Raw genomic sequence first — 21,831 nt, forward strand, 5'->3', positions numbered from 1 at the left:
CTCGAGATTGGCATGTACTTATGAAGATGAAGCAAGAAGCTTTATTGTGGTTGGTCATGTAAGTCCGGCCAAAATCCGTCGCCGTCAGCAAGACTTACCTCCAGGAAGAAAGCATGGAATTCAACCGAACAGGGCCTCGTTGTTTCTGAAAGAGTAAGAGTGGTCAGGTGAGTAGATCATTGAACACAAGACACATCATATGACGTGTCTTACCCGACAACTTGTCGCCGGTGGTGGCCGCAAGACATTTGTGTGCTAGACCCAGTATTCCTAGACGGACAGCTGAGGTAGGCATAAATACATAAAAGGAAGCAGAGACTCTCAACGAGGTTCAAGGATAATCTGAGTGTTCTATCATCTTCTCATGTATGATATCGGGTTCGAGTTACTGATGGACTGATATTGAGACATCTTGTTTATGAGTACGGAACATGGCTAATTCAAGAAACTTCCATTCCCACCTTATAATGCAACATTTACCACGGACAGTCCCATTTTACCTCTATACATGGATAGAGCTGCTTAAGATCGACGCATACAAGCACCTGGTGCTGTTCGTCATACCTCACGATGTAGCGACTCTACTCGCGCCGAAAGGAAAGATGCGTCCAACGAAAGTCTGCATGCAATTCATTTCAGATCATGCTTGCTGCTACCACGTATTATTGTGAAAAGGTATTGTGAGTAAGGCAGACACTCAAATTGACTTGGAATTCCAAAGCTGGGCAAGTATTATTGGACCGTAAGGGACCTCCACTAAGCTGGTCAATACCCGGCGCATTCCTACGATATTGTCTCATTGTACTATTGCTCACAGCCGAGGGGTTGCCGAAACACGTTCCCTAAATCACCGTAGGTAACATGGTCATCTCAGTGAAGGCCTATACTATTTTCTCACCGGTAAATGTCAAAGTCATTGCATAGGCTATCAAACATGGCCTATCAAATCGACTCACTTCTCCATTTCGTCTGACCGGTCATGTGAGACAGGGCCTAGACTGACGCCTCGATACCCAATCAAGAACATGAATAGCTGAAATTCAGTTTGGAAAGACTGAAAATAGTGGCTTACCAACAGTACCAGCATAATGGCAACTTTGGTCCGCATCATGATGTATTACTTGACAAGTTGTCACCCGAATGTGAGAATAACTGTGTCTCAGCTCTCACAATATGGCAAAGTCTGACCAAGGTATAGTCACTTAATAGGTGCTAGACCAGTAATACGACCAAACAAGATGTATGCGTGTGGACAATCGTTCCCGTTGTACGCAATAGGCTATTGTCCTGTCATACAACGTTTCTGTGCCGCTTCAAGATTAAGAAAGGTATTGGTCTTCCCATCCATCAGGGCTTACTGTTGCATGCGTGCGTTTGATTTATACAACCAAACATGGGAAGCGGGCAAAGACAGACATCGTGAGATGTGGCTTACACCGCCACGATGTTGGCTGGAACGTTGTAGCTCATGCGTTGAAATGCGTAACTAAACCTAGTGAGCGAGGTCGTGACACAGTGAAACTTCCAACTGAGATCAGGATGACGTTGGAAGGAACAGAGTCTTTGCAGCAAATTCATAGTCACGGCTGGAGTCAATAGGCTGGTTTTGTTATATAAAGAAGACCGAAACCGCTGTTTGCAAACCTCTTGGAGCAAGCTCAACAGCCACCACAAAGCCCTCATCCCAATCAAAGCCTCTCAAAATGCTTCTCGCCAATATTGTAGTTCTCCTGGCCGCAAACCTTGCCACTGGCGCTGCTGTCGCCGTAGGCACCTCGTCAGACGTAATCAACCTCGACGCTACGGACCTCCAGCGCCGCGCCGCTTGTGCCGCAGCCGGCGTCGTCAACGGCCAGTGCGGCCGGTACTACCGCGGTACCGGCTGTAGCGACCAAATTGGAGCAATCGGGCCCGGCGTAAGTCTCATCTTTTTGAATCCCTCCTCCCTAGCCCCCGTACCACCTTCCAAACTCCCTCGTCACAACTTAACATAACGAAAGAAGCCCTGAAAGACACGAGACTGACTTGGACCTCGACTACCCCAACAGAGATGCAGCGGACAATGCTACTCCTCCTCCGACGCCATCGCCAGCCTTAGGGCCGTCGGCGACGGGACCTATGGGACTAACTGTCACCTGTACTATGACAGCAACTGCCAGAACCAGATTGGCGAGACTGGAAACGCTATTGTTGGTGGCGGGAAGTGTTACACGCCTCCGAGCGGGCAGACTGGGCATAGCTTCTTGTGCTGGTATAGGTGCTAGACTGCTAATCGCAGTACGGTCGAACTGGGACCGAGCTAGAATGACGGCATCAGCAAACTGATTCAAATTACGCCTCGCAGCTGAATTATTGTAGTGGTTCAGTAGGTTACTGATAGGAAGCTTGCGATGAACAATGGAAATCTCTTGATGGTGAACTTAGACTGAAATGCCAGGAGGTTCCAGCATAGCCTTAACGATCATGCGACATAACCTTGTAGTAAGCTTGTGTTGATTACCCTAAAAGGGGAAAGCTACGTGACGAGGACTTTGAAATATTCGATAGATCTGAGTTCCGATAAATTGTGATGAGACCGCGAGATTGTCGATTTCTTTTGACGACTAATTGGGTCAAGCGATTATCGTTACACCTCATTATTTGCGACTCTGACGATAGTCAACTTCAAACATCACAGACATCTGCTAGAGAAGAAAAGTTAGAGAGAAGATCAGACATGATTATTTGACTCGCCCCTTATTTCACCTCAAGGCTAAGTGCTTATAGCCAAGCTTGAATTCGTCATATCACCCGCTAACAGTTGCCCGGTTTTCCTCTCAAAGGATTGCTGACCACATGCGCGTCGCATTACTACCTTCTAGAATGAGATCAAGATCACCAAAGCCGGGCGAGGTGGGGCAACCAACACCAAGTGTAGATAAGAAGCTAGAATTGATCCATATCTACTTGAGATCCAAATGCTTCGTTTCAGACGGATTGAAAGCTCTCGGTAGCAATATGCCCAATCTCAAGATGAAGCTCGCCATCTTATCCCTCCTCGCCTCGGTCGCGAGCGTCCGCGCAGCAGCCAGCAACACCAACTCTTCACACCCCAACAACCCTCTCACCGTGAGAACTTCAACCGGCACATTCACAGGAATAATCGAACCAGACGCCCCAAACACCCTCCAATGGCGCTCCATCCCCTTCGCCGAACCCCCCGTCGCATCCCGCCGCTGGCTCCCTCCCGCAAAGCTCCGACGCAACAACACCACCAGACCCCAATACGCCACAAAATTCCCGCCATCATGCCCTCAATTCGTATCTTCCGTAGAATCCATGTGGAATCTGCCCCTCACAAAGGGGAACCTCATCTACAACGGCGCCCAAAACGACACCTCGGGCCTGGAGGGCGAAGCAACCTCCGAAGACTGCCTCTACCTCGCAATCTGGAAGCCCACAACCCCGCCGCCCACGAAAGCCGGCTTTCCCGTCCTCTTCTTCATGACGGGCGGCGGCTTCATCATGGGCGGCATCGACCTCCCCTGGCAAATCCCGACATCGTGGGTCGAGCGCTCCCAGTCGGCCATCATCGTGACGATCAACTACCGCGTCAACATTTTTGGCTTCCCCAACGCGCGCGGGCTAGCCACGGAGGGCATATCACAGAATCTAGGCATACTGGACCAACGCGCAGCTTTGGAATGGGTACAGGAGAATATCGCGGCCTTTGGCGGCGACCCGGCCCGCATTATGCAGTGGGGCCGGTCCGCAGGGTCAGTCAGCGCGGATATCCACGCCTACGCGTACTACGACGACCCGATCGCCCAGTCATATTACATGGAATCCGGCGTCGTGCAGTCCGGAATCGAAGCGGATCTGACCTTCTCTAATTTTACCTTCGTCGCGCGGAACGTAGGCTGCGGATCCCCCTGCGGCGCCGACTGCGAAGACGAGGACGGCACGGCGGAGCTGGACTGCATGCGCCGGGTATCACCCACGCAAATCAGCAACTTCATCGGCCAATACACCGACCGGGGCGAAGCGCCAGCAATATTCTTCTCCCTGGTCCAGGACGAACGCATCATCTTCCGCGACTACGAAGCCCGCGCAGCAGAGGGCAAACTAGCCCGCCGTCCGGTCCTCATCTCCCTAACAGCCAACGAATTCTCCTCGCTGGTCCCCTGGCCGAAGGAGAACCTGACAGATGGGCCCTGGCAGACGCTGGTCACGGAGGCCGACGTCGTGTGGGTGTGCGCGGCGTACGCCGCCACCGTCGCGCGGAACCAGCTGAGCACCACCGAGGCCCCTGTGTTCCGGTTCCAATATGCAGCCGAGTTCCCTAATTTGAATGTGTATGATTGGCTGGGCGCGTATCACAATAGCGAGACACCTTTAGTGTTTGGTACGTATGGGCTGTTGAATCATATTGCGCCGACGACGGAGTTCGAGGTTGAGGTGAGCCACGCGATGCAGGATCGCATCATGGCGTTTGCTGAGGATCCATATCATGGTCCGCAGAAGAAGTTCGGATGGGAACCACGGGTTGTGAGTGAGGCGACCGGGGGAGACGTCCTTCGGTTCGGAGCGGGTGGGAAAGTGGTGGAGCGGATTGATGGCGTTGAGATGGATGGTGTATGTACAGGGTTAGGCGAGTATAATCCATTCCCGTAGATGGTTGTGACGATAGAGAACTGGTATGATGCTATCAGCATCAGTAGTTTCGCGTCAAGGATTTACGAATGATTACCATCCTCGGAGATGCGCTGCTCTGACTGATAATCCGCACCGTGTGAAGACTTCGGCCTTACAGAAGTATTGACAGGGTGAGTAATGAGCCCACGCCTGATGACATGTGGACCATAGAGTGATTATTGCATTATTCGTGATTTACTTTATTATGACTATGTCTAGCTAGTAGATCAGACAAGGTTTAGGGTATCAAGGATCGTGAAATCAACTTTTGGAGCTCAGGTAAGGCCCGGGGGCCCCATATGGAGTAGACATTACTTTGCGACCTGGCGCCTGGTACCAACATAACTGTTACGTCTGCTCGCAGAGGGAGTGCCTCGGGGAGTGCCGCGGGGCGTAACACGGTTCTCGCCAAAGAAGCGCGAATTTTGGCTGTAAGAACGTCCGTACGCCGGACGATCAGGGCGCTCAGCACCAGAAGCGCCGGAGGCAACACTCGCGCGCCTGTCCGCACCTCCAACATGGCTGACGCGACGACCGCCCGCATCATCTCTGGCGCCAGCCAGCTTCTGAGCGAACGGCGAGCGTGCGCGCAAGGTAGGACCCTTCCAGTAGATGACATAGACAGCGACGACGAGAATGAACGAGATGCAGAACAGGATCGTGCAAGCATACTCAAGGTTCTTTCCGGTACCTGCGCCAATGTTGGTGAAGAAGGGCGTGGCAGGGACGGTAAGGACACCTGCAAGGAAGTCACGGGCCCAACCGTTGCCGCCAGTTGCTGACGCGGAGTATGGTCCGTAGGCACAGATCATGTAGTCAATGGTGGCCATGTAGATGGCGTAATTGGCGATACCAACAATGGCTGCGAAGACCATAGAGCCGATCCAGTGGATGGGAGGTCCCTGAATAGTCCAGGCAAAGCCAATCAAGCCAATAGGCAAGCAAGGCGCGGTGTACAAAAGGAACCAAAGACGAGACTCGTACTGTGCTCTATCATCATTCGGTTTGGCCGCACGCTCCTTGATGTTGCGCTTGATGGCAGGGATGAAAAGGAGCCATGCGAGAACATAGCCGATACCAATGGGAATGAAGGCCAACCCAACCTGAACGGTGGTGAAGTTCCACTGTCCATAGACGAGAACGAACGACTGGATGAACATGAAAATGAGTGCGTCAGAGAAACCGGAGAGAAGTGACAACACCAGAACGATAGGCTCGGTGAGGAACATCTTGAAGGGACGAATCCAGGTCGTGATGACCTCCTTGGCCGAGAAGCGGTCCTTGAAGGGGACGAGCTCGTCGGGACCCCAGATGTTGGGGTTGCCCTCCTTTCTGCGCCTCTTGGCGATGCGGTTCATCATGATAGTTGTGCGTGTCTCAGGAACGGTAAGAGCGTGGACAGCCTGGACCGCAACTCCAAAAATGAGCTGGACCCAGATGGACCATCTAAGCACATACATTAGTTGTCATCAATCAATATTGTATTAGTCAAATGCCACATACCTCCAGTGCAAGTATTCCTCGGTGAAGCCACCCACGATGGGACCAAGAACGGATCCTCCGACTGAGGAGAAGACGACATATGCGACAGCGTACTGCTGCTTGTCGGACTCGAACAAATCGGCAATCATACCGAGTGTGACGGAGCCACCAGCGGACGACAAACCGCCCAAGGCGCGACCAACCATGATGGTCGCAAAGTTGGGCGCCAGAGCCACGGGAATCTGCCAAATATTGACGAGGAATAGCGAGAGCTGGAGAACCGGCCAGCGGCCAAATTCCTCTGACCACGGGGCCCAAAGTTCGCAGCCAAAGGCGTAAAACACGAGGAAGATCATGGCACCGCAGCGACCGGCCTGGGCGCTGACGTTGAACTCCTCCGAGATGCCGCCGATGGCATTGGAGTAAAGCGAGGTGTTGAAGTTCATCGATACCTGGACCCAGAAGATGACGGTGAGGATGTACCACTTTTTCCACTTAGGGAAGCAGAAGCCCAGCTCTTCGTAGCAGTCGTCCTCGGTAATTTCGTACTTGTCATAGGTGCCTAGCTTCTCCAACTTGGCGCCGTTACCGTTGCCATTGAGGGCGACGTTGCCGTTCAGGTGCTCCGAGTGATCAATGGTTGGGTCGTGCTCTTTTGAAGCTGCTGTATCGCTAGCGCTGGTACCGTCACTGACGTTGCGCTCGTCGCGGGACTCGAGCTTCTCGTTGGCGACTTCGAGGTCAGCCTGGTTGATGACCTGAGGCGGTTCCTCAGCAAATCGTGTGCCAGCCATGTTGAGCTGTTGTCATGCAGATGTAAGGTGCAGGACGGTCAACAGAAGGTCAGGGTATCGCTTCCTCCTGTTTTTCGGGAGGCCAGCCGACAACGAAGGAGGATAAGAGAGATGATTAGGCGTAAGGACAACCTCTATAGTCCAAAAGTCTGGATGATTCGGGAGAACCAAGGGATCAGCCAAACCTGCCTGCTCGGGCGAGGCTTCGAGATATATCAATGGGGCGGTCAACTTCGGACGGAAGCCGAGGGACGCAGACCCTGCCGCCATGACCCAACGCGCCTGTTGCTGTCGACGTAGAGCCATGCCCAGTCGGCTTCCCAAACGTGCAGTCGCCCACCCGTGACATCACCGTCCATTGTTGGTGGCGCGAAACAGGCAACCTCTAGCGCAGCACGTCCCACTTAAAGCAGACGTAGCGTTGGAGGGGCGTGGGTGTGTGGGATACGGGGGCGGGCGAGTTGAAAGGAAGACAGAAGGGTACCGTAGCAGGGCAACGTAGTAAGCAAACTGAGCACCAAAGGTAGCGTCAACCGTTCGATGGGAGCTGTAGTCGCGAGCGGTCACAGGACAATTCTGGTGAAAAATCGGGGACGGGTGCGGATCGTTGACAATGTGGATTCGCCGGAGGGAGTCTGGAGGAGGGTCGAAATGTAGTGGTTTGCGAGGAGCCCACAAGGAACGAACGTAGCGTGCCAGTCTAGCCAATATGTGGAGTAATTGAGTTTGACGCTGCCCTTGGAAACGTTTTCTTCTAGTGAGATTTTGATGGCTGAACTCGTCGACACCGTTCCTGTGCTGTCAAATTCCAGTCACGCTGCCCATCCGGACGCAGGTTTTGGTGATGTGTGGAAGTTTGCGCTTCGGCTCCTACCAGAGAAGCGTCAGAGGTGGGAGGTACGTACTTGAGGCTGGTGCCAAGTTGCGGTAGAGCGGCAGCAGACTTGGCGAAGGGCGGCTTCCAAAGCTTGTTTGCCCATGGAAAATACCTACCACACACGCACCGTTCCGTACTGACGAACGTACCTTGTCCTGCGCGGCTCTAGTGGCGTCGCAGTTCACGACGGGAGTGGCAGGCAGCCCTCAGCTGTACCTGGCAAAGTCAAGGAACACCATGATTGGCACACCAGAAGGAACAGAGATCCGCAAGGATTTAGCAATGACGATCATGGTCGTAAACTTTTTTTTACTTCTCCCCGATTTCTTATTCCCATTTCCCGCTAACCTTGCCATGCTTAGCTGCTCTGGGAAGACTATCTCCATTTCTCTGTTTAAGCTCCCCAATGACACCAAAAGGCAGTCACCTTTCCGGGCTGCCAAACTGGGCAAAGCGGGATGCATAGCACCAACGGACATCATTTATGACGTCGCTGGGCCGGTGGGCCCGAACCTCGCCCTCGCAGAACTGGATGTAGTGTGCGGCGCCGTCTCCAGCCGTTCTGGGTCCAGTCTTTTCTCTCCAGCTTCTCTCCAGCCTTCGTTTCTTTCTCTCCATGGGATGCTCCCACGCACATGTCCATCCCATCTCCAGTTATCCAGCCACTCCCCGCAACACTATCTGTTTGATGTCCGATTACCACTTCGAGGCAGGTAGCGATGAAGCAATAATGGCACTAGGCAAGAGAGGGATAAAACAGAGTTTTTGGATGAGCCATGCCAGCTTAAGCCCTTGCTTTGTTCGTATTTCAACGACATCATATGCGCAGCCAAACTCTTACTCAGCCAGCTACCTAGTCAAAGTGAAAGCAAAGAGGATTAGACGATCAGCCACTCCCGCAGCCTCAACCGGCGCCTGGACGCTGCCAAGATTCGGATGCCTCCTGACGGCCCGAAAGTTGATGAAACGCAGTCAACCGAAGCATTCCCAGCCCTCTATCAGCCAACCATTGAATCAACCCCTTCATTTCTCTCTATTGACCAAGGTTATTGCAGCCGCCATTCAGGTTCATTGCATGTGGATGCCTCGTACGACATCGCCTCACGACTCACGTACGCCTGTAGTCAACGTTACCTTTCCCCTCCTCAATCTGCCAACCGCTCCAGTATCATGATAGTTCAGTAACTCAGATCCAAATAATCCTGCAAGATTAGCCAATGAAGCATCCCGTCTCGTAGGGAGTGTCCGTGAACTCTCCGGTTGAGCCCGGCTTTTTGGGTGAGGGATTATGTAACATATTTTTCCAACTTCATATCCTCCACCTTTCCCTCCATTTTCCTCCACCTCGCGATATATCTGGGTCTGGAGACTCCACGAGTCCACGTGAATGCAAAATACGATTCTCCCTTCCCAATCCCTTGCAGCGGCCAATCACACGAGATTACCCACCAAAAGTCCCGTTGTTGGATGCATAGAGCCTGAACAGGTAACCCGTCGCGAAGGAGGAAAAACAATCTCGCCCGACCGCCGCGAAAAACAACCGCAAGTGTGCAATTGCGGTGAACATTTTGATCACTCGGTGTGGACTTCGAGACAAGAAGGTAGAGACTCGAGCGAAGAATCCTTTTGAAAGGCTTGCCCGCCCCGTCAGCCCTCCGGACTTACGGACCGGGTCGGCAGACTTTCGACGGACTGGTCACGAAGTGGATCGCCACCACGGTGCCCCCGTTTCGCCAAGCGAACGATTTTTAATGTTCCGGAGCTTGACCTCCTTGGCCGACGGACGATCACCGATGCCAATACGATCCGTCCGGCATTGGCGACAGGGGTAAACATGATTCCATATCCGAATTTCAACCCCTACTTCGATTCATCTATTGGTCATCTGCCGCTACCTATCCTACATAGCGATAAGTCGAGCAAATGGGATGTTTGTATTCTTCAAATCCTGGTTACATGTTCCTCAGTTGAAACTGTCGAATTGGAAGTCCAATTCGACCTCGAGGCCGCGGGCCCGCACAGGGGCCATTTGCAGACCATACTTACGATAATCGTGGCCTGCCCAACCTGCGGTTGGAACCTCCATTTTCCACCTCACGCAGAAGATCATATAGTTCAACTAACCTCTTCGTCTACCCACGGTTCAAACCAACTACCCTGGGATAGGGATACCAACAGAAACACAAAAATGATGATTGAATACTTGGGCATCTACCAACCAAAGCCTACTGCCTAAAGTCTACCAGGACTTACTGACGGAAAGAAATCTACCTTAATCCATGGAAGCAACAATAAATGACAAGATCCCCCCGATGAAACTCTCTCTCTGTCCACCCAAGAAGCCAATGAGAGATCAAACACCCTCCATCTCTCGGATAAACCTCCAATGTTCCCTGGCACTCGAGATCGCATCTAGATGAACTCTCCCTTTCACCGCGGCACCATCAAAGACATCCCGCGCAAACGCGGCCAAATCTTCACCCGACCAGAACATCGGCTGGCGACGACATAGACCCCAAATACGCAGCATCTCCACGTGGAGAAGCCTCATCCCGCCAATCATCCACTCCGCCTCCTCGACCGTCATCCCGTTCACACTATAAGCACGGCCCGGCTTGATCCGGACGTAGGCGATGCGGGCGACGGGACTACAGACAATCTGGAACTGACTGACCCACGACCGCTCCAGACCCGGACCAGGGTCGATGGGCGCCGGGAGAAAGTTGAGAAATTGGAAGGTTAGAAAGGGCACCGGGACGCCCCATGGTACCGTCTCGTGCTGCTCTTCAAATCGGCGTAGGGATGGGTTACTAGCCCACAGGCTGTTGGCCCGCGCAGCGACGACTTGTCTTGTGATGGGACCGATGCTGCGCAGGCGGCGGTAGCTGTACATCGTGAGTTGCTGGTAGAGGTCCCGGTGGAACATACCTAGCTCATAGCGGATGTTGAAAGGTTTACCAGTAACTGCGCTCCCCTTGTCGAACTCGGCGCGTAGATAGGCGAGCATTGAATCATCTCGCGGAGAGGGAAGGGCGATGTCGTGAGGCGGCTGTGTGAGCCACTTACCTTGCTCGATGTGCTGATCGACGCCGGGAATGGGCATCGAATTAGAGTGTACGGATTCAGAGTTCACGTTGATTGAAAACCCGTCCTCGCTTTGAATTTCTGCACCGAGCGCGTGAGTACTGCCTGGTCTGAAGCTTAGAGATGCCCAATACATACCGAAACGCGGCCTGATGGCCTCCATAACCCGCCAGGGGAAGTATACCCAGTGAGAAGGATCAACATCTTGTTCCTCGTCTCCATTTCTGATTGACTGGTGCCTGATCATCACGCATGCGAGGAAGAGCTGAACCAAAGCCTCTTCATCAGAGAGAAGTGAGTAGTCGAAGATGAGGAAGGAAAACTCGTCGCCCCAGTTGAGTGAAGACTCGTGGTCGGACATGTTGGACTCTTCGTCGTCTGCGATACACGGTATGATTCTCCAGAGATTGTGCCAAATGCCAGTTATTAGCCATATGGCTATGATCTTCAACAACTGGTGAAGCGCGGTGCAGAGAAAGACCACGTGGACTAGTGTAATCAATCCCATGGCAGTGATCTGAGTGGTATGTCGGTCGAAGTCAGGAGTGAGGACCTTGTTTTGATGCTTCTTGAACAGGTGACATATGTATATCTATACATTGCAATTGCCAATCTGTGGGAAACTTTCAGCTCGTCAGGTTTTCCGCGAAGTTCTATTCTCATGCCACGATGCGTTTGGTTTGGGTCGTCGAGTACGGCTTGGAGGCGGCCCAATCTTTTACACATGAAACCTCTTTCGCCTTGGAGAGAAAGAGAAGGGAATGACCTAGTTTCATATCGACGTGACGCATTTTACTTGAAAATAAGATGAGGCACCATTGAGCTACTTTATTCACGTTACGGTCTATGTTTGGAGCCTGAAACGGGCCTTCTCCTCCAAGGTGAGTGCGAGGGGACTGGTAATAAGGCAAGTAGCAGTCGTCAGTGAAGCGCGGTAAGGTAGCTTAGGCCTCGATCATGTAAGCACGTCAAAAGATCCAAAGCACCAAAAAGCAAAAGAGTTCACCCCCCCGGTGCTGGACTGGGGGCTACATCTCTTGGTGCTCATACTGGGACTCGAACTCGGGTACTCGCTAAGCCTGTCGTCGAGTAGGCTGGTTGGCGTATAATCGTTGGACCATTAACCTCTCCACCACCCAGCCAGTTTGACCTGACCCCCCGACCTAGGGGGGCGCCTGCTGGCTGGTGACAGGAATGGACTTGACGGAGTATATGAGGGCTTCTCGTGGCGTTTGCGGAAGGTGCGCCTCAGGCTTCCTGCCCTCCTGGTGACGGGAGGGAAGGAAGTGGAACCTCAACGTCTTGAGCATTGCCAGGGATGGGAGGTAGTGCGTCTCGCCCGTTTACCTTACCGAACCTGCATTAGTTAGCGATCACGATACGCACCCAATAACATGGGGGAGCCTTCCACTGGGTTGCTCGTGGATGTGGCAGGTTTGCCCTTGGAGCCGGACTACTATCGCTTAGCTTAAGATTTAAGTATGTCATGAAGAAGAAGCCAACACTTCCGGAACAACATTTCATTCTGGAAAGATATTCATTAAGCTCTACCTGGTTTCCCCCCGAGAAAAGTCTCCCATTCTGCTGCGTTTTAGTGATCGTCAAGACCGAGCAGTATCCCCATCCTGAAACTGCAGTGACCGTCTCGCTCAAGATTCCCCAAGATCCTATGTCTAATCAGTGTCTCGAGTCTCATCTCACTCAATGACCTCTGCCTTCCTCTCTCCAAAACCAGTTCGCTAGGCTTACGAAGCCCTTCACTAGCCTGATTGGCTTATCATCCTGATGCACTACCACAGCTCCTTCAAGATGATCAATCTATCAACGGCGTTATTCGGTTTCGACCAGTGGCGATTTCCTGACCAGCTTTGAAAGAAGTCTTGAATGCTCGTAACGCCGCCTCTTGCCATCATTTGGTTAGCCCAGCGAAGCATAGTTGTGTAATGGAAGTATGCTAAGCTGAGTAAGTCTCCATCTCTCAGCCGGCATTTATTAGAATGAAGACGAATTACGTTCGAGCCAACCTCATGTTTGATGACAAATCCTTCTTCGAGATCGAGAATATGCGGCAAACCTAGTTCGCTTGATGAAGCCCCATTGACGGGGAGAGACACCGCCCAGTCAAGCCGATGGCCCTGAAAGCTTTCGAATTCTAGGAGATAGGGGCTGCTGATCCACGCCTCAGTCATTGTCAGGTTCCAGGCGACATTTTGGAATGCGCGGTCTTCCAAATATTCCAGAACCCAGAATATCTGATTTTGGTCATTCTCGTAATCACTTCGTTCGTACTAGTCAACTTGTTCGCTGTAGATGTCAAAGAGTTCCATCCAGTTCACCCAAGGCTCCTTAGTCTCGGAGGGAGAACCGTGAAGCCAATCGTAATTGCTCTTGCTGCTATTTTCTCCAAGATCCAGGCCCAACTTTCAGGTTAGAAAATGAAACGCAGAGAACATCGTAGCCGCTTGCCTGTCTGATACAGAGAGGATCGCATGAGGTGCCATAGCAGGTGATTCCACGACCGAGGACGAGACAAGGTGTTGAGAGGTAAGCGCTCTCCCTTCAAGAACTCCACGATGAAGTTGTCGTACCTATGTCACTTTGCCTGCGATAAGTGAATCGGTGTCTTCATCGTGCAAATCCCAGTAGAAGAACAAGAACGCATCCTTCCAATTGATCTTGTTGGCGTCCATGTTGGCGATTTGGTGTGCTGTGATGGAAGGAAGAAAAGTCTTCCCAGGGTGGGGGGGGGATTAATTAGACGGAGTAAAGGTATCGCCTGCTTGTGAATCCTTTTTGACCTCGATCAAAGATGTGGCACTGTGTGTGTGACAAAGAGGAAAGAGCGGAGTGAAAGGGACGAACAAAAGTCAGTTGTGGAAGCAACCCTGCCTAAAGTACTGCATAGTACTAGGTACCTTCAATGCTCGTCAAGAAAGATGTACATGAGGTAGACACCTTGGGTGGATACCTAAGACAGTCGAATGTCATCTTTCCATTGCTCTTTCCTCCCGTTGACGTCAACTTCCTCACTACCCATGGAACCAAATTGCCCTAACTAAGGTAGGTACGCTCCTGCGTTAGTGCTCGCTTGCTACTATATCTAACATGATGATTCCTTCAACAGTACCTAGTAGCTTAAGGCCACTTCTAGAAAGCCACACTATGAATGTGTGTATCCGTTTAACATGACAATCCCCTTGTCGACCACAACCAGCGAGATATTCGTTTGCAAAAATAGGTAGGATGAGCCGCTGCATTGAGTTGAGGCTATGCTACCCTCCGCCAGAAGCAAGCTCAAGAAGATACTTGATGTTAGGAGTATCAAAGTTCATCAGGTTGTCGTCGATCTGTGATATTTGTTGTACATCAAGTCCCAAATCCAGCATCTGTTCACTTTCTAGTTCGAGGTCTGGAAAGCTCGGAGAATCCGAAGGCGCTGGTATTTTCGGACTTGGGATAGATAAATTTGTTTCGCGGCACATCTCCCCGTAATCGACCATCGACCAGAGGGATCTTTCCCATCCTGGATCCATGACTGATTTCAGCTGCGAGTCAAGGAGTGAATCGAAAAGATAAGCGTTCGCATTGAAAGTCAGCAGCCGATGGTGCTATACTAATGTTAGCCCATACATGGTTGAAATACACCAACTCATCGAGCAATTGAAAACTTACAATCTTGGACGCATGATCCCAAAACTTTGCCATTCCTTCAAGTATTGATATGCTGTCTTGGGTTGCACTCAGTAGTTCCAAGTAACGCTGGCTCTCGGTATCCTTCTCGGTGTGCATGTGAAGCGAGAGAATGCTGCCAGCTAGGCACGCTGAATATGCGTAGAATGAAGCACCTAGATGGCACCCTACTGCTTCTGCATCGTGCAACAAATTGACCAGATCTCGAGCATGTTCATAGCTCTTCTGTGAGACGAGGCGCATGAAACTTGATGGAACTTGACACTTGACTCTCCGAACTTGCTCTCGCACAAGGAACGGATGGTACAGAAGGCAGTAGCAGACATGGAATACTGTACGTGCAAAGATGACATGGCCCATTGCGGGGTGATCTATGACACCATCATCAAGCCTGTAAGTATCGACAACATTCCTAATGGGATGTTGATCGACTTGGAGGCGGGACTCGACGAGGAGAAGGAGCGATGTGATTGATGCAAACTCCGATTTCGAGTCCCAAGGGGGAGTCTCATCGGTATTGCGGTCGTGAAGAAGCCTTCGTGTGCAGCGAGCGAGTACGGATGATGCCAAGATGGCAACTGGGAATCCACTCTCAACGCCAACATCGGTGCTCCAATCAAGAAGCCGACGGAGCGTCACATTCTGGCCCCATCCGCCAGAACGAAATGTCAGCTCGTCGCAAGGTAGTCGCACATGGCAGTCCTCGTCCAAGATGGCGAAATGTCTGTGTTTGCCGAGGGAGACCAGTTTGTCGAGAAGGTAGATTGACCAGAAGGATCTCCGCCTTTCTTCCTGCTCTACCAGAGGAAGAGTTTCACTGGGCTCCTTCATCAGTTGGAGATCCTGAGCTATCCGAATCGCCATCCCAATCTTGAGCCACGCGGAGCTGGTTCGGCCGGCTGACAAAGGCGTTAGTACCAAGGAAGCCCCGGTTGTCGAAATACTCACCGGTAAAGTCAATGATGGCCAGGATATTGGTGGCTTGGGCGACCTCAAGGTTGCAAGAATCTTCCACCGTCATATGATCGCCCAGAACGGATAACCATGCTTCTCTTGCATATGCTTCAATGGCATTGGATCTGTTGTCTCGATAGTATTCGTGTTCTGAGAACCTCAAGGAAGATGCTAAAACAGCCAGAAGCACGCATTTCGAAAGCTGGCCATCCGCTAGTTTCTGCCGGAAGCTTCCCTCGTGAAAATAAGAGTATGGCTGGTTGTGACACCATTGAAAGAAAGTGTCGACCAGCGACTGTGTTACCGAATCAGGCGGGAATGTACTGAATATTCTGAAGCGTCATGTTAGCCTTTTTTTTTTCTTTTTCTTTTTTGTCCTTCGTGCTTGAGCTACCAAAGGCGCCGAAGAAGACTTACTGGGACTGTGAGCTCCCTGAACGCCAGGTGGTTGACATGTTGGGTGATGATTGGTTGACCAAATCAGGAACGCCTAAAACATCTTCGTGTTCATTTGATTGGAATTGAGGCTGCTCTTCCACAGTATTGTGGTCTTCCATAGGCATATTGGCCTCGTTGAAAGCGGCGGAACTGAGCTGTATTAGCACGACAATCCTGGGTTATAAAATCTGATGATGGACACATACCTGAATTCTTGAGATTCGCGGTCGCTCAGCTGAGCTAATTTGCTTTCAATCATAGAAATTCTCTGTAGAAGGTCCGTCTAGACAGGGTCACGTCGTCAGTCTGCTGATCTTCTAGGGCCAAACACTTATAACAGTGATTACATCTTTAGTCAAGCCAAGAAGCAATGCAGTCGAGTTCCCAGAAAGGGAGGCCGAGACTGCCGAGTAGGGTTCGTATTGGCAACGCTGCATCACCCGTCGACAATTGATACATCTTGGTCGATCCCCGGAACATTTGATCTTCTTCTGCCTAAGACAGATGCCGCCATATCAGCTTCTCTGCGACTTCCACGCGACTTGGCCTTTGACAGGGCCTCCGCCAAAGAAGGGATGAAGGGCTTGGAACTCTACCGGCAACTGGTACAGGCCTGGCGGATGCGTTTGATGCCTGCGGTGGCTGGTGGTGACCTCGACTCCGGACTTCTCTCTGGCCTCGTTATGGATGATTCCGCGGGCTCCGCCATGTTGATGTTGTCTACAGTTTTCGGGCAGGGCGAAATGATGTAATGAATATAGTTGCTGAAGTCCCAGACGCGCTCGTCCGCCCCAGAGTGAAATGACCGATGAGCATTGATACGGGGTAATGCTGAGCCGTAATGCGGGGTAACCGGGGTTTATGTATGTCTGCGTGGGGGCATTAACGGCCCGCAGCAGCGCAGTGGGTTCACTTCCATCGCTTTCCCCATTCTTTTCACCCGGATGAGCCAACCTGGTTGTGGGTATTGCAGCTGGGTTTAAGTTGCAGCTTGTCGTTGCGGTCGACATGTCACTGTCATTGTGTCTACTCAAAGCAATTGAACTAAGCATCTAAGTACTGTACTAGATATTTCATGCTAGATCTTTGCCCGCGGAACCTGATTTAGGGAATCCCAGTCGACCTTACGCTTCTGCTGGAATTCTGCTATCCCATGGACGGCATCAGAGTCAGGCTCCATCATGGTCTTGAAAAGCCTGGAAATCCCGTCCCGCTGCTCTGGCATTCCCGCGTGTCTCCAACTTAACTTGACTAATTCTTTCGACATGCTTGAACCCCCGGGCGACGAGTGTCGAAGTTGCGTGAGGAGGGTTTTCGTTATGATGTCCAGTTCCGAAGGCGTCTCAGCAACCATCGAGATGGCGCCAGCAGACTTCAACTCGGAAGCTGTCAGAGACCGTGCTGTGAGCATGGCCTCCCTCGAGAGTCCAAATCCCCATTCCCTGATGACGTATCTCGAAATTACGGCAGGACACATGCCAAGTTTGGCCTCAGACAATGTGAAGCTTGCCGAGCTGATGGAAATCCTGATGTCGCAAGAAAATGCTAATCCAATGCCACCGCCGAAAGCCGGCCCTTGTATGCAGGCGACCGTGACCTTTGGAGAGTTGTCGATGAGCTCGAATAAGTCTGTCAATGCCTGGAACAGCTTCGAACTTGCGTCACCGCCCCGGCCGACTGCCTGTGCGGCCTGGCTCAGGTCCATCCCAGTGCAGAAGAATTTGCCATTTGCGCTAATAAGAACACGAGATATTGAGGCGTCGCTCTCAAATGACTTGAATGCCTGGATGATCTCGGATATCATCGGAAAAGTGAGGGTATTCCCGTTTCGAGGCTTGTTGAGAACGATATTACCGTTCGCTCCAGCCCGCCGAACGACAACGTTGTCAGACTGTTCCAAGATTGACCACTCCAACGCCTCCTTTGGCCGATCGGTGATCTTCGATGATTTTGTTGATGAGATCTTCGATTTGCTGGCGAGAGCCGCTCCAGCCCGGCTGTCGTTGGGTTTCGCTAGGGCCTGGGAGATCCAAACCCCGATGTCAACTACTTGCTGGAGGTCTACACCGGTATCAACCCCAGCTTGCTGAAACAAATACACAACATCTTCCGTAGCCACATTACCCTTAGCACCTGGTGCGAAAGGGCAACCGCCTAGGCCGCCAACGCTGCTATCAAAGGTTCGTAGACCGCATTCGTACGCCGTCCACACATTGGCTAGAGCTTGCCCGTAGGTATCGTGGAAGTGGCCAGCTAATCTCTCGGTATGGATGTTCTGAGCCTTGAGATATTCAAGTAGCCGTCGAACGTCTGGTGGTGTTCCGACACCCAAAGTATCTCCAAGGCTGACTTCGTAGCAGCCCATATCGAGTAAGCGTCGCACAGCGCGGGAGACTGCAGGTAAAGGAGTAGGACCGTCGAAAGGGTCGGCAAAGATGCAAGAGACGTATCTGCCATAAGAGAAACGAAGTTAGATGACTGTATATAGAGGCTGAAACACCAACAAACATTCCAGGAAAGAAAAACGAACTCACCCCCTCACAAGCACCCCGGCTGCACTGGCCACCGAGGCCACCTGCTTGGCACGCTCCAAGCTCTCATCGACAGTGCAGTTGATGTTTGCTCGACTGAAGCCTTCTGTCGCACTGACGAAGACAGCCACCTCCCTAACACCATGTTCGAGGGCGATGCGTAAGCCTTTGGTGTTCGGAACCAAAATTGGCATACGCAGTGTACCATTGGTTTGTTGCCACCTCTTCACAACAGGGGCGGAAAGTATTTTGCGGCAATCTGCAAGTTGCGGTATGGCCTTTGGTGAAACGACAGACGTGATTTCGACATTCTGGAGTCCTGCATCCTGTAATCTTTGGATGAGTTCCAGCTTCGTCGACGTATCCACCACCGTCTTGATATTTTGAAGGCCGTCACGAGGCCCAACCTCGACGATTCTCACAGTCTTGGAGCCCGCCATATTGGATCGAGGTTTAGCAGTAGAAGAGAATGCCAAAGATCGCTGTAAGTGGCCTGCAGGAGCCCTTGTGTGCATCCATCCCATCCAAGAATGCTCCCGTCGGCTTTGCCCTCCAGGTCGGTCCCGGACCGGGTGGGCCCTGGTACGTACCTAACAGCCACCTCGGCTGGAAATCTGGGGTACGCCGGGATTCCGGACCGCCCGGCTAAGGTTGGATAGGTACCTGACTTCCACCCCAAGTACCCAATTGAATGACTCAAGATTGTCATCTTCCAATTGTTCTAATCCCCTCTCCTTAGGATCCACACCCTCGTGGTTAAGGTTCATGACTCCGAGCTTACACCTCATACTGTACCACGTGCATGGTCGCATTTGAACGGGCTTAGAACACGAGGATCGCAGTCCATTATATTTGAGCATGAGGGTGAAGGTCTAATCTGGTCAAAGTGATGCTGCTACCCTTAATGCTGGAGTAAGGGAGACTTTACCAAATTAAATGCGCAGATTGAGAGGACTCGGAAAATGGTTCATATAATTATACAGAGCATAACCTAAATACGATCAAATTCTTGCTAGGAAACGATGTGATTCAGCACTCTTTTGGCCAGACAACCCCACAATCTCCAAGCACATTCCAAGAACATCACGAGTGTCCCTCGGGTCAATGATACCATCATCGATAAGCATCGAGCTGGTTGCATAGCTCGTCGAATCTCTGTACGCATCCTCCCGTAACTGCGCTGCCTGGGCTTTGATCTGCTCTGGGGAGAGCTTGCTACCGCCATTTGACTTGGTTCTGATGGTTTCTACAACACCTGCAAGCTGATCTGGGCCCATGACACTGCATCGCCCCGTCGGCCACGTGAAGAGGAATCTTGGGCGGTATGATCGGCCGCACATGGCGTAGTTGCCGGCTCCGTAAGATGCTCCAAGGATGATGCTAATATGAGGGACCGTTGAGCAGCTTACCGCGGACACAAGTTGTGCGCCTGCTTTGATGATTCCAGAATGCTCTGCTTTAGTACCTACCATGAAGCCAGTGACATTGTGGAGGAAAATGATTGGCGTATTTCTAAAGCTGGGTCAGCTAGAACGAGGAAAAGCTCTGAGCTTGAGAGACTTACTCCTGGTTGCAAAGCCGAATAAACTGCGCGACTTTGAGAGCCTCGTGTGGATGGATCACAGGAGTCTGGTTCGCCACAATGCCAGCACGAAACCCTTCATTGTATATGTATCAGTGAACCTTGCTTGTGAAAGGTGATTGGGTGATGAACAGCTCCTTACCGAGGATGTCCGCCCAAGCCGTCAGCATATTCGTTCCGTAGCTCGGCTTGAAGATAGCCATTCTGGAGTCATCAACAAGTCGGAGCAACACCTCGCGCATGTCGAATGGTTTACGAATGTCGGTGTTCACCAGATAGAGGAGATCATCGATAGAATACCGAGGAGGTACAGGGTCTGACGTATTAGGGAGTAGGCGACTGGGCTCCGAGGTGCGAAGTGTTGCAACCCATTCGCGAGCTTTCTGAATAGCATCAAACCTGTCATAATGGTGTCAGTTAGACGAAGACCGAAGCAAGATCGAGAGTCCCATACTCGTCCATCGCGATCTGATCAGCCAGTCCGGTTGTTGATGCATGAATCTTGGCCCCGCCCAGCTCTTCGGCAGTGACCACCTCGGAAGTGGCCATCTTCACTAGTGGAGGTCCTCCCAGAAACACTTGAGCCTGATTCTCCACGAAAATGGTGTAATCAGAAAGCGCAGGATGATAGGCGCCTCCAGCAGTTGAGGAGCCAAAGACAATGGCACACGAAGGTTTGCCTTGCTGAGATCGTATCGCTAGATCACGAAAGAGTTGGCCACCTTTATGGAAGACTCGAAACTGTTGAGGTAAGAAAACACCGGCCTTTGATAGTCAGAATATTTTCATTCCGCTTGGTGATGGTAATCCTACCGACTGAACCAGTGAGATTAGAGGCAGATCGTTCTCGAATCCTATTTCAAGTATACGGTTGACCTTGAGGACTGCCCTTATGTTAGGAGTCTGGCCTCGAGAGAAATGGAGAATAAGCCCTCACCTGTCATCTCGTTCCAAGCTCCTCCACTCTGCGTTGGGATATGCGACATAAGAAGGCATGGCCGTTGACTCGTTCTCTGTTAGAAATGGATCGATAACCAGTGCTCCCAAGGGAACTCACCTAACAAGGCCGATACCTGCAATGATATTTGCGCAGGAGTTAGACCCGGAGATCCTGAACCCCGCGAAGCATCCTAACTCAAGAAACGGCGAGTCTGCATCGAGCAGTAACGCAATCCTGTCTCGTGCTTCATTGGACCGTGCTAGTCAGCTCAATTGTCTCAGTATGTTAATTACCAAAAAGCGACTTACGCAGCAGTTGGTGTCTCGTTTGGTGTCTCAATGTGGAAGCCTCATCCCCTTCCGAGGACACATCTTTCAGATAACTGTCAAATTCTTGCAAAACCGGCTCCCATGCTTGACGATTCGCTTGGAAGTTGGATGCAGTGAGGTCAACGGTTGACTTCTCAACGGGAAAAAGCTGCTCAATCATGTTGATCAAATTGAGGGAAGAAGTAAAGCTGTGGGTATCGAGCAGAGTCAGTTGCGTCTTGGTCGCGTGTGACTCGGTAGAAGTACTGGGTTTCTGAGTATGGGTCGGGGCATTGGCGCTCTGCCGGACCGATCCCCGCGTGCCCCTCGGGCCCCGGTTGGCCCACCTCGATGTCGGCTATCAGACATCCGGGGAACAGTATTTATGACTTATGGTATGTAGATTAGTTTTCATAGACGAAATCTCGCATCTGGCTCATATTACTGATTGTCTTTTCTACCCATCGTTCTCATCGT

General features: G+C 51.6%; 9 protein-coding genes across 9 annotated transcripts; 3 read left to right on the plus strand and 6 right to left on the minus strand.

Moving 5' to 3' along the window:
* Positions 1-1,703: 1,703 nt before the first annotated feature.
* CTAM01_01532 (uncharacterized protein) lies at positions 1,704-2,264 on the plus strand (the record flags this gene model as incomplete). The annotated part of the gene is made up of 2 exons (XM_060517574.1): positions 1,704-1,916; positions 2,049-2,264. The coding sequence occupies 2 exons, from the start codon at positions 1,704-1,706 to the stop codon at positions 2,262-2,264; spliced, it is 429 nt and encodes a 142-aa protein (XP_060388035.1).
* Positions 2,265-2,997: 733 nt separating this feature from the next.
* On the plus strand, positions 2,998-4,653 carry CTAM01_01533 (fumonisin esterase; the record flags this gene model as incomplete). The annotated part of the gene is made up of 1 exon (XM_060517575.1): positions 2,998-4,653. The coding sequence occupies one exon, from the start codon at positions 2,998-3,000 to the stop codon at positions 4,651-4,653; it is 1,656 nt and encodes a 551-aa protein (XP_060388036.1).
* Positions 4,654-4,985: 332 nt separating this feature from the next.
* Positions 4,986-6,950, minus strand: CTAM01_01534 (major facilitator superfamily transporter; the record flags this gene model as incomplete). Its single annotated transcript, XM_060517576.1, has 2 exons — positions 4,986-6,120; positions 6,178-6,950. The coding sequence occupies 2 exons, from the start codon at positions 6,948-6,950 to the stop codon at positions 4,986-4,988; spliced, it is 1,908 nt and encodes a 635-aa protein (XP_060388037.1).
* A 1,565-nt stretch (positions 6,951-8,515) lies between these two features.
* On the plus strand, positions 8,516-9,001 carry CTAM01_01535 (uncharacterized protein; the record flags this gene model as incomplete). Its single annotated transcript, XM_060517577.1, has 1 exon — positions 8,516-9,001. One exon carries the CDS (start codon positions 8,516-8,518, stop codon positions 8,999-9,001), a length of 486 nt encoding a protein of 161 aa, XP_060388038.1.
* Positions 9,002-10,180: 1,179 nt separating this feature from the next.
* CTAM01_01536 (uncharacterized protein) lies at positions 10,181-11,419 on the minus strand (the record flags this gene model as incomplete). Its single annotated transcript, XM_060517578.1, has 1 exon — positions 10,181-11,419. One exon carries the CDS (start codon positions 11,417-11,419, stop codon positions 10,181-10,183), a length of 1,239 nt encoding a protein of 412 aa, XP_060388039.1.
* Positions 11,420-12,701: 1,282 nt separating this feature from the next.
* Positions 12,702-13,100, minus strand: CTAM01_01537 (uncharacterized protein; the record flags this gene model as incomplete). Its single annotated transcript, XM_060517579.1, has 1 exon — positions 12,702-13,100. One exon carries the CDS (start codon positions 13,098-13,100, stop codon positions 12,702-12,704), a length of 399 nt encoding a protein of 132 aa, XP_060388040.1.
* A 99-nt stretch (positions 13,101-13,199) lies between these two features.
* On the minus strand, positions 13,200-13,504 carry CTAM01_01538 (uncharacterized protein; the record flags this gene model as incomplete). The annotated part of the gene is made up of 2 exons (XM_060517580.1): positions 13,200-13,312; positions 13,366-13,504. Coding segments are annotated over 2 exons (252 nt in total), but the record flags the coding sequence as incomplete, so codon positions are not given.
* Positions 13,505-14,183: 679 nt separating this feature from the next.
* Positions 14,184-18,964, minus strand: CTAM01_01539 (3-hydroxymethyl-3-methylglutaryl-CoA lyase; the record flags this gene model as incomplete). The annotated part of the gene is made up of 7 exons (XM_060517581.1): positions 14,184-14,519; positions 14,584-15,500; positions 15,550-15,887; positions 15,973-16,143; positions 16,200-16,276; positions 17,093-18,443; positions 18,528-18,964. 7 exons carry the CDS (start codon positions 18,962-18,964, stop codon positions 14,184-14,186), a joined length of 3,627 nt encoding a protein of 1,208 aa, XP_060388042.1.
* A 561-nt stretch (positions 18,965-19,525) lies between these two features.
* On the minus strand, positions 19,526-21,535 carry CTAM01_01540 (carboxyl transferase; the record flags this gene model as incomplete). Its single annotated transcript, XM_060517582.1, has 8 exons — positions 19,526-20,036; positions 20,089-20,182; positions 20,249-20,505; positions 20,561-20,871; positions 20,920-20,990; positions 21,044-21,111; positions 21,164-21,290; positions 21,355-21,535. The coding sequence occupies 8 exons, from the start codon at positions 21,533-21,535 to the stop codon at positions 19,526-19,528; spliced, it is 1,620 nt and encodes a 539-aa protein (XP_060388043.1).
* Between the last annotated feature and the right edge of the window lie 296 nt (positions 21,536-21,831).

This window comes from Colletotrichum tamarilloi (genome assembly GCF_030869305.1).
Source record: "Colletotrichum tamarilloi strain Tom-12 chromosome Unknown Scaffold_3.1, whole genome shotgun sequence".
In the NCBI taxonomy this organism is placed as follows: domain Eukaryota; kingdom Fungi; phylum Ascomycota; class Sordariomycetes; order Glomerellales; family Glomerellaceae; genus Colletotrichum; species Colletotrichum tamarilloi.